General features: G+C 45.3%; 1 protein-coding gene across 5 annotated transcripts in view; it reads left to right on the forward strand.

Annotated features, from left to right (window-relative positions):
• The window catches only part of SPECC1 (sperm antigen with calponin homology and coiled-coil domains 1), a 299800-nt gene that overhangs the window by 11773 nt on the left and 273762 nt on the right, over nucleotides 1-14265 (forward strand). For 4 of the 5 annotated variants that reach the window (XM_058676529.1, XM_058676530.1, XM_058676532.1 and 1 more), the window contains exon 1: nucleotides 13565-13801. The exons of the other annotated variant lie outside the window; for it this stretch is intronic. In XM_058676529.1, the coding sequence (XP_058532512.1) occupies nucleotides 13730-13801 (72 nt within the window). In that variant the 5' untranslated portion in view covers nucleotides 13565-13729. Of the gene's footprint in view, nucleotides 1-13564; nucleotides 13802-14265 lie in introns of those variants that run through there. 5 annotated transcript variants of the gene reach the window in all.

The following is a 14265-nucleotide window of genomic DNA, read 5'->3' on the forward strand; positions in this document are numbered from 1 at the left end:
CTCAATTCCGCACATATCATAACCTTATAAATATTTATTTACTTTAATAGAACATATAAAACAACAAACTTGGCACAATTATATAACACTATCACATTATAATTAAATTATCCAAATTTCTCCTCTATCTTTGAGCGGTCCAGGGATCCTGCTGGACATCTCAAAGTCAGAAGGCTTAGTTTAAAGTTTTGAGGAACTTAAATGCCCAATTGAGTTCAACAAACAAGTCTTCTTTCGGCCAGCCCACTTTAAAGGTGGGCCATTCCGCAGAGCAGAGTCTGCCAAGATTTTCTTAAACCTGGAGGGAGAGATTATGAGCCCTCAACTTCAGTCCAATGGTTAAGAGTCAAATTAAGGGGTGCTGTCACAATCTATCCCATTATTATCATCACAATAACACTCAAAAAGAGACAATTAACAAAACACACAAATAACAGACCACAACAGAGACAGAACAACCTCGCGGCGCGGCTTCGGCGCAAAACCGAAAGCAAAACCTCAAATGGAGATCGTGATGAGAGTCCGGATCTCTCGTCTCCCAAACGAACCGCGTACCCTTCGGACAGTGGGGGAGCCCCAAAGAGTCCTACTCTGGTCGGGTTCACAAAATTTCAAATGGGCCACTGCCACTGGCCCCAAATATCCCCGGGACGTCTCCCAGGGCTGCGGTCGGGAGTCCGAGCCCGTCGGCTCCTCCACGACTCCGCCAAATACAAAGCGACACGGCCGAGTCGTACAAACGCAAGCGCAATATTTATCAACACACACACACACAGAGAACGAGACAAAATTTAAATGCTGGCCAGCTTACCTCCCGGAAATGGGTCGGTGGTCCCTGGGCAGGGGTCTCTCATCCCGGACGAGCCCCCAAATGAAAGACCCCCGAAGGGTACTTTTAGGGAGGCCCCTCCCAAGGAACAGCGAGACCACTTGTACGGATGCAAACAGCAAGAGGTTTATTCAGATACACAGGTACCTGGGGCGACAAAGTCTCTTGGAAGACTTGCGCGCCTTAGGTTGGGGTCTAGGGGTTTTTTAGGGTAGGGAGGCAAAAAAGCACAGTACAGAAGTGAGATGCATAGTTACAGGATTCTGATAGGCGAAGTCTAATAATAGCTAAGTTGGCGCTGAATTGGCGCTGAGTTGGCGCTGAGTTGGCTCTCTTTCTTAACGTTTCTTCCCTCTTTTGGGGCCAGATGTTAGACCACAAATGTGTGACAAGCGTGTGACAAGCTAGTCCTGACCTCGCCTGCTTTCTTTTCAGAGATCCTGTTATTTTTAGTTAAAGCCTTGCAAAATGGCATTTCTGCTGTTAAAGTTCATGGTTTTTGGTGAGGGTCTTTCACTTTGGTTTGTGACTTTGGAGGTTCACGTTCTGAGGTTGCAGGGGATGGGCAAGGGGTGATGAGGGCAGTGGGTGGCAGAACCCATGCAAAGTGGGGAGGATCCTGTGGCAGAGTAGAGAACGACTGGACACAACCAGTCCTCTTTTTTTTTTTTTTTTTTAAAGATTTACTCATTTTATTACAGCCAGATATACACAGAGGAGGAGAGACAGAGAGGAAGATCTTCCGTCCGATGATTCACTCCCCAAGTGAGCCGCAACGGGCCGATGCGCGCCGATCCGATGCCAGGAACCTGGAACCTCTTCCGGGTCTCCCACGCGGGTGCAGTGTCCCAAAGCATTGGGCCGTCCTCAACTGCTTTCCCAGGCCACAAGCAGGGAGCTGGATGGGAAGTGGAGCTGCCGGAATTAGAACCGGCGCCCATATGGGATCCCGGGGCTTTCAAGGCGAGGACTTTAGCCGCTAGACCACGCCGCCGGGCCCACACAACCAGTCCTCTTGCAAGAACTCCCTTCCAAGGTCCTGCCCCCTGCTAGATCCTGCACCTGCTAGATACCGTGATCGCATCAAGTCTCTGCCTTTAATCCATTGACCATTAACTTTAATCCGCTAGTCATTGGCATGAAACTTTGGGACACAAGCCTTCAATACATGGGCCTCTGGGAACATAACAAACTGTTACCCAAAACTATAACACTTTGTGTTTGTATCAGTTTGATCTACAAGACAGAATTCCTGGGGGAACAGAGCAGCAAGTCATACTTGGTAATACACCCTGTGCCTGCCTGGCAGGATGGCATGCTTGTGCCTGGTGCCTGTTATTCTTTGTAGAAAGAACAGCTTGAAGGAAGCAGGAAGCAGTCTCTCCTTGTTTCTGCTTCATGTGTAGCTGATTTTTTGGCTCTTTGCTGAGGAGGAAGCAGCAAATTGACATTTACTGCTCAGGTTGTCTGAGTTCTGTCTGCAGCAGCTGGTATAATTAAATGGTTTAGTTTGAAAAGCACATTGAGGTCACTGAACCTGAGTGTGGGTTAGGTTGTCAAGTAATCTCTTCTACCTAAATCTACAGGCTACGTACTTGGTAGTCAAAGTATTTCCTGTGTTTCCCAATAATTTTTAGACCTCGCTCTTGGGGGGAATTAACTAAATTGGTGTTTTCTCTCTCTCTCTCTCTCTCCTTATAAAGTATTTTATTTGAAAGGCAGAGTTACAAACAGAGAAGGAGAGACAGAGAGAGAGAAATAAAAAGATCTTCCATCTGTTGGTTCTCTCTCCAAATGGCTGCAACAGCCGGAGCAGGTCTGGTCTGAAGCCAGGAACCAAGAGTTTCATCTGAATCTCCCATGTGGGGACAGAGACTGAAGTACTTGGGCCATCCTCTGTGGCTTTTCCAGACACATTAACAGAGATCTGGATCTGAATTGGAGCATCTGGGACTCAAACTGGCATCCATATGGAATGCTGGTGCTACAGTCAGAGGCCTAGCATGCTGCATCATGGCACTGGTCCCTGTGCCCTTGCTCTTAACACTTCAGCATCAATCATCCATGCCAACCTCTCTCTTGTTTTGCGTGTTTGTTGGTTCCTGTAATTCATCCCTATATCCCACTCTCATTCACTTAACCTCTACAGACAGTATTTCTACAGGATTTCATGGACACGCTTTTCTTGCATTAATACTTAAAACTGTGTACTCTGTGTGTATGTGTTTTCAGCTTAGATAAATCGTGCCAATGCACCAAACACCCATGGTACCCATGGTACCCAGGACCGGGCTGAGGCTGAAACTGGGAATTGGGGACTCCATTCAGGTCTGCCACAAAGGTGAGAAGAAATCAGTTACCTGAAGTGTTACCGGTGCCTCCCAGGATCTGCCCTGATGGGGAATTGAGCTGGGGCTGCAAGTCAGATCGGGCACTCTGATGTGGGATGCGGATGTCTTCTCTTCCAGACTGAATGCCTGCTTTTTTCTTCCATGTCTTAGTGTCACCACATGCTTGGTGACACTGGGTCTTTATCGCCCCCCCCCCCCCAGTTTTGCCTCTCTGTTCTCCTGGGCAAGGGAACACACACAGATTCCTACTCTTGGATGCCACACACGGTATTGAAGTGAAATTCTCATCTGTGTCACCTTTCCAGACTTGTGTGAGAGTCTTTTGGGGATTGAAACTCAGAAGCAGGATTGCATGTCACCACAGGTGCCTGTAGTTAACATAAGCGAGTCCTACCAGCTTGTTCTCAGACAGAAAGCTCCATCTCCCACCCCCACCCGCCGGGCCCCCATTGTTGAGTTTTTAAAAATTTTTTTTTTTTAAAGATTTATTTTATTTTTATTACAAAGTCAGATATACTGAGAGGAGGAGAGACAGAGAGGAAGTGGAGCTGCCGGGATTAGAACCAGCAGCCACATGGGATCAAGGCGAGGACCTTAGCCACTAGGCCACGCTGCCAAGCCCGAGTTTTTAAAAATTTTAATATCTGGGCCTGGCGGCATGGCCTAGCGGCTAAAGTCCTCGCCTTGAACGCCCCGGGATCCCATATGGGCGCCTGTTCTAATCCCAGCAGCTCCACTTCCCATCCAGCTCCCTGCTTGTGGCCTGGGAAAGCAGTCGAGGACGGCCCAATGCTTTGGGACCCTGCGCCCGTGTGGGAGACCCGGAGGAGGTTCCAGGTTCCCGGCTTCGGATTGGCCCACACCGGCCTGTTGCGGCTCACTTGGGGAGTGAATCATTGGACGGAAGATCTTCCTGTCTCTCCTCCTCTCTGTATATCTGACTTTGTAATAAAATGAATAAATCTTAAAAAAAGTTTAACATCTGCATTCTTTTTATTTGCCTTTCTCTGTTTACTACCAAGTTTGAAACTATCTATGTGTTACCATTTTAAGTTTCTGTTTGTAGAAATTGCCTGTTTATACTCTGCCTTTATGTCCATAAGGACTTATTTTTGTTTTGTTTTTGAAGGATGATTTAAAAGGCAATGTGTGTGTGTGTGTGTGAGAGAGAGAGAGAGAGAGAGAGAAACATTAGACAGTTTGCCCGGCTTCATTCTCCAAATGGCTACAGCACTCAGGCTTGGGCAGGCTCAAGTCAGAAGGCAGGAATTCCATCTGGATCTCCCACATGGATCCAGGAGGCCCAAACCTTGGGCCACCATCTGCTACTCTCCCTGGCATACTAACAGGAAACTGGATCAGAAGCAGGGCAGTTGGGATAACAATACTGGGATGCTGGCAGCCCAAGTCATGATTCAGCCTGCTGGACCATTGGATGAGCTCCTCCATCGAGATTTCTAATCAGAGATTTTCAGATGTTAACCACTTCTTGATTTATAAATGAGGTGCATATTAGAAGAAATTTTCTAATATATTATGGGTCTGTTAACTTCGTTGTTGGCATCTTTGCCGAATACAAATCCTTAATTGTATGGCCCAAATAATCTATCCTTATACCACAAAATAAAATGTGTACTTTTTTGGTGAACTTACTTAGTTTAATTTTTATGTGTTGATTGACGACATTTAATAATCAAGGCATTTCGTGTACAAATGCAGATATTTTTTTTTAGCCTCTTTTGAAACCGTAGAACGTATTCCCGTGCTGGCTGCAGTCACTGAATTGTGAGTTCCTTCTGTAAAGAAGACTTGGCCTTCCCTGCCAAGGTCATTCTGTTGACCTCCTGACCCTTATAGTTGTTTGAATTAAGGACCTGCTGTGTGTGAAGTGATGCTCTGAGCCCCAAGCCAGCACTGTGATGAAGTTCACAGGAATGATGTGTCGGTGTAATTGCGGGGTGAGTGGAGCCAGAGTTGAGGGCATGGCAGTGCGTGCTGTATCTGAGACCAGCATCACCATGAGTACTAGAGCACTTTGAAAAGTTTGTGCCAAGTGAAACGGGAAGGTGCGTATTTTTAAGCAGAAAGAATCTTAAACCTATATGAATGGTCTTCGAAAAGTTCATGGAGAATACATATTATGAAGAAAGTGCAAGTGGGGGTGACCTTATGGCTCAGTAGGTCAAGCTGCTGCTTGGGGTGCCGGCGTCCCCGGTTGGAGCACTGGTGTGAGTTGCCACTGCTTCGCTTTCAAACCGGCTTCCTGCTAACGCACCCGGGAAGGTAGCAGACGACGGCCCAGAGAACCAACCAACTGTATGCATCCGCTTTCAACAGTAAGAAGGCATTTTTAACCTTTTTTCGATAGTCTCGTGTCTTATTTTGATGCACAGAGAAAAAGTATGGCTTAGTGAGATTGCCTAGACGTGACAACTGTACCCTGAGGATTTGAGAACCTGCTCTGTTAAGGACCGTGCAGCAATCACAGCTTTTCAGGGCCTCCACAGCCATGTCAGCATGAACGAAAGCCTGCCTTTCATTGGCTCTGGATTTGGGCAGCAGTTCGTGTGTGTACTTGTGCCCCAAATCATAGTTTTAGTCTTATTTTTTCTTCCTTCTCATTTCTAAGGTGTGAAATTGTGACGTTCTATTAAGTGCCTCGTATAGGTTAAGTGCTGAGATTATAGTGATGGACCAGACAAAAAATGTCGACTTTCAAGCTTAATGCGTGGGTGGGGAGACATACAGGTAAGCACGCAGTTCCCAAAAAGGATAGCAGGGCTGAGGTCAGAATTGGGCAGAGGGGGTTGAGACCCGGACAAGTCAGATAAGACTTTCTAGAAGGTACCATCTAAAGTGAAGGAGGAAGTGCGTTCAAGGCGAGGACCTTAACCATTATGCTAGTGCACCAGGCCCAAAGTTCTTTTCTTTTTTTAAGAAAGTATTTATTTGAGGGCCCAGCACTGTGGTCCAGTGGCTAAAGTCCTCACTTTGCATGTGCCAGGATCCTATTAGGGCACTGGTTCCTGTCTTGCCTGCTCCGCTTCCCATCCAGCTCCCTGCTTGTGACCTAGGAAAGCAGTCCAGGATGGCCCAAAGCCTTGGGACCCTGCACCCGTGTGGGAGACCTGAGGGAGGCTCCTGGCTCCTGACTTCAGATCAGCTCAGCTCTGGCTGTTGTGGCCACTTGGGGAGTGCACTAGAAGATGGAAGATCTTTCTCTCTGCTTCTCCTTCTCTCTGTAAATCTCACTTTTCAGTAAAATAAATAAATCTTTATTTTTTAAAAAAGTGTTTATTTGAAAGAACAGCAGAACAAGAGAATGCATGTGTAAGAAAGGGACTGGTTCACTTCCCCAAATGCCTACAACAACCAGACCTACATCAGGCTGAAATCAGGAGCCAGGAGGTCCATCTGAGTCTCTGTTGTGGGAAGCGGGGAGCGAGCATCTGAGGCATCACCTACATGCTTACTGCATCTTAGCAGGAAGCTGGAGTGGGAAGCAGAGGTGGCACTCAAACTCAGGCGCTCTGACTTGGGATCTGGACGCCCCAAGCAGCGGCTTAACTTGTTTTACCCCAACACCGCTAATCTCTCAAATACACATTTTCCGTAAACTTTTTGAAAATCCCTCATGTGCATGAATTTCAACATGTTTTGTACTACAATAAACTTTAACTTTTAAAGATTTATTTATCTTTGTTAGAAAGGCAGACATATAGGGAGAGAGACAGAAAGATCTTTTGTCACTGGTTCAACCCCCAAGTGACCACAACAGCCAGAACTGAGCCAATCTGAAGCCAGGAGCCAGAAGCTTCTTCCAGGTCTCCCACACGTGGGTGCAGGGTCCTAAGGCTTTGGGCCATCCTCGACTGCTTTCCCAGGCCACAAGTGGGGAGCTGGATGGAAGTCGCGTGGCCGGGACATGAATCAGTGCCCATTGGCATCCTGGCGCCAGCAGGGCAAGGGTGTTAGCCACTAGGCTGTTGTGCCGGGTTCATGAACTTTTATGTTTTAATTCAATTTTTTAAGGCTTTTGGCATATACACTTGTATATTGCAAATATCCTGAATAAAATAGCTATGAGTTTAGCAGAGCCTTAAAAGCAGAATCAATTTTGAGTTAATGAGTTTTATCCCAGGGATTCCTGGATGATTTAATGTTAGGCTGTATGTTAGTTTAATACTTGTTCATTATGCAGACTGAAGGGGAAATTTGTATAATCATCTGGAGAGATTCTGAGACAACCCTTGATGGAGTTCAACTTCTTTTTTTTTTTCTTGGTTATTTCTTACCAGCCTTATTTGTAGTTTTCCTGCCTTTGGTTTGTGCAGTTTTTCCTGCCTGGCTTTCTCAGCGCCTGGCTTTCTCTGATAAGTCCCTGCTTATCACTTGTACACCTTTCTGTTGCTGTCTTTTATGTTTCTGTGGAGCAAGGCGTTCTCCTTCTAGTCCTGTAATATTTCATTCTGACGTTCCAATTGGATTTCTCAGTCTCTGTCAATGCTGACTTGATTTCCTTCGGCAGAGGCCAAGTGTGTTAGGCACTGGTGACACAAAGACAGATGCAGCAGTATCTGGGTTGTTTGCCCCTTCGCCCTCCGGGGTGTTCCCCACCTTTCTGCTCTCAGAGGCAGAGGATTCTTGTCAGCTGCCTCTGGCCCAGTGTGGCCAGTGGGAGGCGCTAGTAGGAGGTTGGCAGATGGGAGGAAGGGAGAAGATGTATCTGTCTCCCGTTTTCTGCTATTGGGCAGTGTTGCAGGGTAGTCCCAGCTGCAGCAGAGGACCCTGGCCCACTCCGGCAGCGCCCCCGCCTTGCCTTGTCCCTCCAGCCTTTGGGAAGTAGAGGCGTCCCACTGCCGCTCACCTCTGGCTTGGCTCAGTGTTGTGATCAGCTCCTTAGCGCTTCCCAAGGCCTTGCGGTTACTGCCATGTTACATCTCTAGTGAGCTGCCTCTCATAAATTCCGTTTTCCTGATTACACCTTACCCCATGTAGACAAAAACCCCATTTCTCTCTGCTCACAGTCTCAAAGGAATAAGATAGTAAAACTGCTTCTATCCTCAACACTCTTTCTTTGATTATTATTCATTTTCTTCTTTCGATTTTATTTGGTTTTGTTTGAAAGGTGGGAGGTAGGGAAGAAAAGCTTGTATCTGCAATTTTACTCTACAGATGACCACAATGGCTGCGGCTGGGAGCTTTATCTTAGTCTACTGTGTGAGTGGCAAAGGCCCAAGTATTTGGGATATCTTCTGAAGTTTTTTTTTTAACATTTATTTATTTTTATTTTTATTGCAAAGTCAGATATACAGAGAGGAGGAGAGACAGAGAAGAAGATCTTCTGTCCATTTTTTTTTTTTTGGCTTGCCATTTTTTTAACATATATTTTTATTGCATTTCCTTTTTTTAAAACTAATTATATTGCATTATGTGATACATTTTTTTATGCACTAGGATTCCCCCCCGCCCCTCCCAAAACCCTGCCCCCACGGTGGATTGCTCCACCTTGTTGCATTTCCATAGTTCAAATTCAGTTGACATTCTTTCATTGGAGGTATTTACCAAGCATAAAGTCCAGCATCTTATTGTCCTGGTAAGTTCAATGGTTTCTTGGTGAGACCATCTCTGGTCTGAAGGTAGAGCCGGCAGAGTATCATTCCAATCAATTAAAAGCCCCAACATAATATTTCCAACCATTTACAACATTGTGGCATTAATTGACATGGTATTGATTAACCAATATGTTAATAGGAAAATGCAGGTTCTCAACCACAACCTGTGACTTCTTCATAGACATTTCAATTTTGGTTTACATTCAAGCATATTCTATACACCTTAGAATGGCTTAGGTTGTTATTCAGCTGTCTCATGCCTATTTTAATTTTAGTCTTTAGCAGTTTATAGCATTGAAGCATGATTTCGCTGAACCTGGCTGTTTTTCGGGTGGTCTAACTCTATAATTCTAACAGGATGTATGTCAACAGTTTAGGTGAGCATGTTTAGGAGGGGTGTGCAGAGAAATCTTCCATACCCCAGTGAGGAGTAACTAATCTTTGTGTCCCACCCAGTAAGTTATAAGTGCATCCCCGCTGACCGTTTCCTGTCTGGTTCTAAGCTTTCCTTGTTGTTCTCTATCTATTGTAGTTTTGTTTGTTTGTTTGTTTTGAGGGGTTTCTGGAGCAATCCTGATGGTTATTACGAGAGGGGGGTGGGGACCCAAAGTTGGAAGCAGGCAAGGACCAGAGAAAGCTCCTCTCCCTAGTCCCGAAAGAAGTTTAATGTTCTTCTGTTTCTGTGGACCGCTCAGGGATCCTGGTTGTCATTCCGATGACCTTGGAACCTGCTAGTCAGGATTTGGGCTTCTTCCATCCCATGTGGTAGATCCAAATGGGGGTAGTTGACCTCAGAGTTCTTGGTCTCCGAAGGCACTCCATTTTCCCGTGGTCTCCTTGGCAGTAGGGATGTAGTCCTCGGTGCTCCTTGGTGAGGATCTGGGAGTCTTCAGGATTGGGATAAAAGCCTCCTCCTGTGATCTTCTGTCCATTGATTCACCCCCCAAGTGGTTGCAATGGCCAGGGGTGTCAATCCCAAGCCAGGAACCCAGAGATTCCTCCAGGTCTCCCACGCGGGTGCAGGGTCCCAAGGCCTTGGGCCGTCCTCCACTGCTTTCCCAGGCCACAAGCAGGGAGCTGGATGGGAAGTGGAGCTGCCGGGATTAGAACCGGTGCCCATATGGGATCCTGGATCGTTCAAGGCGAAGACTTTAGCTGCTAGGCCACACCGCAGGACCCAGTTGTTCAATTTCTTTTCCTCATTTTCATCTGGAAAAAGAGTGTGCCCGTATCTGAAACAAATTGGATTCACATGTGATGAGAAAAACTTATAAACCCCTTTGACATGTAGTAATTAAATAAAAGATGTATTGGAAGCACAGAACTTAGTCACTATGAGTCGCAACAAAGGAAGCGTAATGTCAGATCCTGGAGTTTGTTTTGACCTGAAGGGGCTGTCTGTCGTCTGGCATGTTAATAACAGTGCCAAATGAAAGGCTAGCTCCAGGCTGAGTGTGGCTTTGAGACTATAATGATACTGGACTGCAAAGCTGTAGTTGTCTCAGTTTACTGTAAGGAAGTTTGGACAGAAGACACATGAAAAGGTTTATTTATAACCTGAATTTTGAGTGAAAGAACAGAATCCAAAAGGAAAGATTAAAATAATGAATTTGTTTGTTAAATAAATGGTGTGTGTGTTCATGAATAGGAAGAACACTTCTATTTCATCATTTTTAATTTAAATATGAAATTTAGAGGCCTGGTGTGGGTTGCCTAGCTGCTAAAGTCCTCGCCTTGCACACACACACCAGGAACCCATATGGGCACCAATTTTAATCCCAGCAGCCCCGCTTCCCATCCAGCTCCCTGCTTGTGGCCTGGGAAAGCAGTCAAGGACGGCCCAATGCGTTGGGACCCTGCACCCGCGTGGGAGACTCGGGAGAGACTTCAGGCTCCTGGCTTCAGATGGGCTCATAGTGGCCGATGCGGCCACTTTGGTGAGTGAATCAGCCAGCAGATCTTCCTCTCTGTCTCTCCTCCTCTCCTTATATCTGATTTTGCAACAAAAGTGAATTAATCTTTAAAAAAAATTTAAAGAAATGTTTTGTTTCCTGAATGCAATTTATTATTTGAAAATTAATTCTAGCTTAGAGCAAAGATTGTGAACAGTATACAAGGGCATTTCAAGAAGTCTGTGGAAAATGAAATTAAAAGATGTTGTTCTTTTAATATAAAATGTTTATAAATGTTGAAATGCTTGGATAATATAAAATGCTTATAAAATGTTTGAAATGCATGGATAGTTTTTTGCATAATGGGCACTTTCCCTGGACTTTCTGAATACCTGTAGTATTCACTGTAATTTAGTGAATTTGTCAATATTTTCCAGTACCAACTACTGTGCATGCTTTGTATTCTTTGAGAGTTCTGTGAGTTCTCTAGATTTCTTCTTCTTTTTTTCTTTTTCTTTTCTTTTTGAGGAATTTGTCCATATTAACATAATCATGTTTAATTGCTGTTTGGTTTAATTTTCACAAAACATGCATCTTTTATGTCATAACGTAGACAGCTATTTCCTTTGGTGGTTAAATTCTGTGGATACGCCAATATCCCAATGAGGGACATCTGGATTATTTCTTGTTTTGGCAGTTATCAACAGGGCTGCCATAAAAATCACGGTGTGTCTGTATTTGTTCCCTTATGTACTCAGTTTGGTAGGATTTTTGTGTGATGGCAGAGTTACTGAGACAACTGTGGATATTTAAGATTTTTGCCAACTTTTAAGGCTTAGTTTTGTTAATATGCCAGAATTTCCTATAAATCTGCTAATATAGCAAAATAAGTTCTAGGTGGATACAGAGTTGAAACTTTTATTTTCTAGTGTAGTTATTTTTGGAAGATTATTTGAGCAGAAAGAGAGAGAGAGAAACCTTGTTCTTATAGGTTCACACTCAGATGCTCAGGACAGCCAGCCCAAAGCCTGGATCCCAGAAGTTCATCTGGTTGCCCATGTACATAACAACAGCTTGAATCATCACCTGTTGATGCCTGGTCATTAGCAGGAAACTGGATCAGAAGCAGAGTAGTTAGGATTCGAACCTGGGTACTCCAAGTATCCAATGTAGCAGCAGCTTAACCCACTGTGCTACAATGCCTACCATTTTTGGCTACATGGCAAATCTTCTGCCTTTTTTTTTTTCCTGAGAACTAGAGAGACAAAGAGTGAGCAAGCTACCATCTCATCGGCTAGCTCACTCCCCAGCCTAGAAGTGGGCCAGACTGTGCCAAAGCTGGATACTATGTGTTTCAAGCAGTGGCTTAACTTGCTGTGCCATAACATCTGTCCCTTTCTCAGTTTTCAGCTGGCTGTTTGTTTTTAACCATTGATTCTGGGGGGGCCTGGTGTGATAGCCTAGTGGCTAAATCCACCCCACTTGTAAGCGCTGGCATCCCATATGGGTGCCAGTTAATATCCCGACTACTCCACTTCCCATCCAGCTCCCTGCTTGTGGCCTGGGAAAACAGTCAAGGATGGCCCAAGGCTTGGGACCCTGCACCCACGTGGGAGACCCGGAAGAGCTCCTGGCTCTTGACTTCAAGTCAGCTAAGCTCCGGCTGTTGCAGTCACTTGGGGAGTGAACCAGCGTATAGAGGCTCTTTCTCTCTGTCTCTCCTTCTCCCTGTAAATCTGCCTTTCCAACAAAAATAAATAAATCTTTAAAAAAATTGATTTCAAGAACACTTTGAAAATGTATTCTCTGTAGAGTAATAAAAATTAAAACAAAAATAATGTGCTTGTTAGAGTGAAACCAACAGTTTGTTCCTCATATGTATTGCATATATTTTTTATGTAGTGTGTTGCTTGTCTTTTGAATTTGTTTATGGTGTTTGGGGCCACAAAGAATTTTACCTTTTTTTTTTTTGTAGCAAGAATATAGCTTTTTTTTTTTTTTTTAAGTTTTACCTGTTTATTTGCATGAAATCAGAATGACATAGAAAGAGGCAGACACAGCAAAAGAGAGATTGTTTCAATTTGCAGATTTATTTCCCATATGGCCCCGAAGCCAGGATTGAGCCAGGCTGGAGCCAGGAGCCAGGAACTCCGTCCAGGTCTCCCTTGGTAGTTGAAGGAAACCACGTACTATTTCCTACTGTCAAAGTCTAGGACAATCTAACTTTTCCCAGAATAAGCAACTTGGTTATTTTGCCTAGAAGCTCAAAGGATTTTCTTCTGTTTGTCTTTAATCTCTAGTAGTTTTACTAGCATTCTGTGTGTGTGTGTGTGTGTGTGTGTGTGTGCTGGTCACTCTGATTTTACTTTGCAGGTGCATGTTAAACCTTTTCAATATGTGGTTTCGTGGCTTTGAGCTTGTTTAGAAATAGATGGTTTTGGTTTTCATCGTTTGTGAGCCTATCTTCCTGGCATGCCTCTGTTGTGTATGGGAACATTAGCCAACTCATTCTTTTTTTTGTCTAAGTTTGAGTGGCATTTGACATCATTCTTTTGCGTTGCTGTCACTTAGACCAGAAGAACACGGAGGGTCAGGGTAGCCTTGCTAGCTTTGAGCCTCCTGGGTTTTCTCTTCTGTTGTTTTCGCAAAATGTTCAAACCATGACTCTGAGCTTTAGGGTACACTGGCTGTGTCTCTTCCCCCCCCCCCCTTTTCCTAACTGTGACCCTCCTCTCCCTGTCCACTTCAGTTTGGAGGTTTCCCTAGTGAGGGAGGGGCTTTGTCCTAGAAGAGCTCTGATTGGTCAGACTTTAGAGTTCCTAGGGTCACCACAGGAACAATAGCTGGTTGCCATGGTTTCTCCCTCCACCTCCCTTAGCCTCCCCACAGGCTGCTGGGGAAAACAGATCTCCTTGGCTGGTTGCTCCCCACCCCTTTTCTAACTGCGGTCCGTGGCTCACAGATGGTGGCTGTAGTAACTGGTGCCATAGGTGCCCTTGGAGATGGTGACCCTTCCTTCAGGGGACATCTGTATCCTGCAGGATGTCTAAGTTGGCACGTCCCAGCTCTCAGCATCTTTCTTCAGCTCCACCAGGATGTGGCCGACTTGGGCAGGTATGTGCCCATGGCGTGTGTGGCTTAGGACTGCGACGGTTTTCTTACTTCATCTCAATCATGCCTTTCTTTTCGGCCAGTTGTCCTGTTTGGGTCAGAGACTCACGGAAGAGGCTGCGGCAGGGTAACTCTTACACACTTATGTTCACCCAGAAACGAATTCACACTTTTTCCTGCATGTTGTGGTATTTCTCTTCCTCCCATCTTTTGACTGGTAGATGCGCTTGTGTGATTTTAATTCTTATTAGTTACTACTATGCCTATAAATCATGTACTTTTGGTGGTCTCTCATGCGGGTACAATAGCTGGGGCAGGGCCAGGCTGTAACCAGGAGGCTGGAACTTCCTTCGGGTCTCTCACGTGGGTGGCAGAGGCTGAAGAGGCGCCAGCGCCGTGAGCTGCTGCCTTCCAAGGTGTTTCTGCAGGGAGTGGGATCCGAAGCAGAGCAGCTGGGACTTGAACTA

This window comes from Ochotona princeps, chromosome 17 (genome assembly GCF_030435755.1).
Source record: "Ochotona princeps isolate mOchPri1 chromosome 17, mOchPri1.hap1, whole genome shotgun sequence".
Classification (NCBI taxonomy): domain Eukaryota; kingdom Metazoa; phylum Chordata; class Mammalia; order Lagomorpha; family Ochotonidae; genus Ochotona; species Ochotona princeps.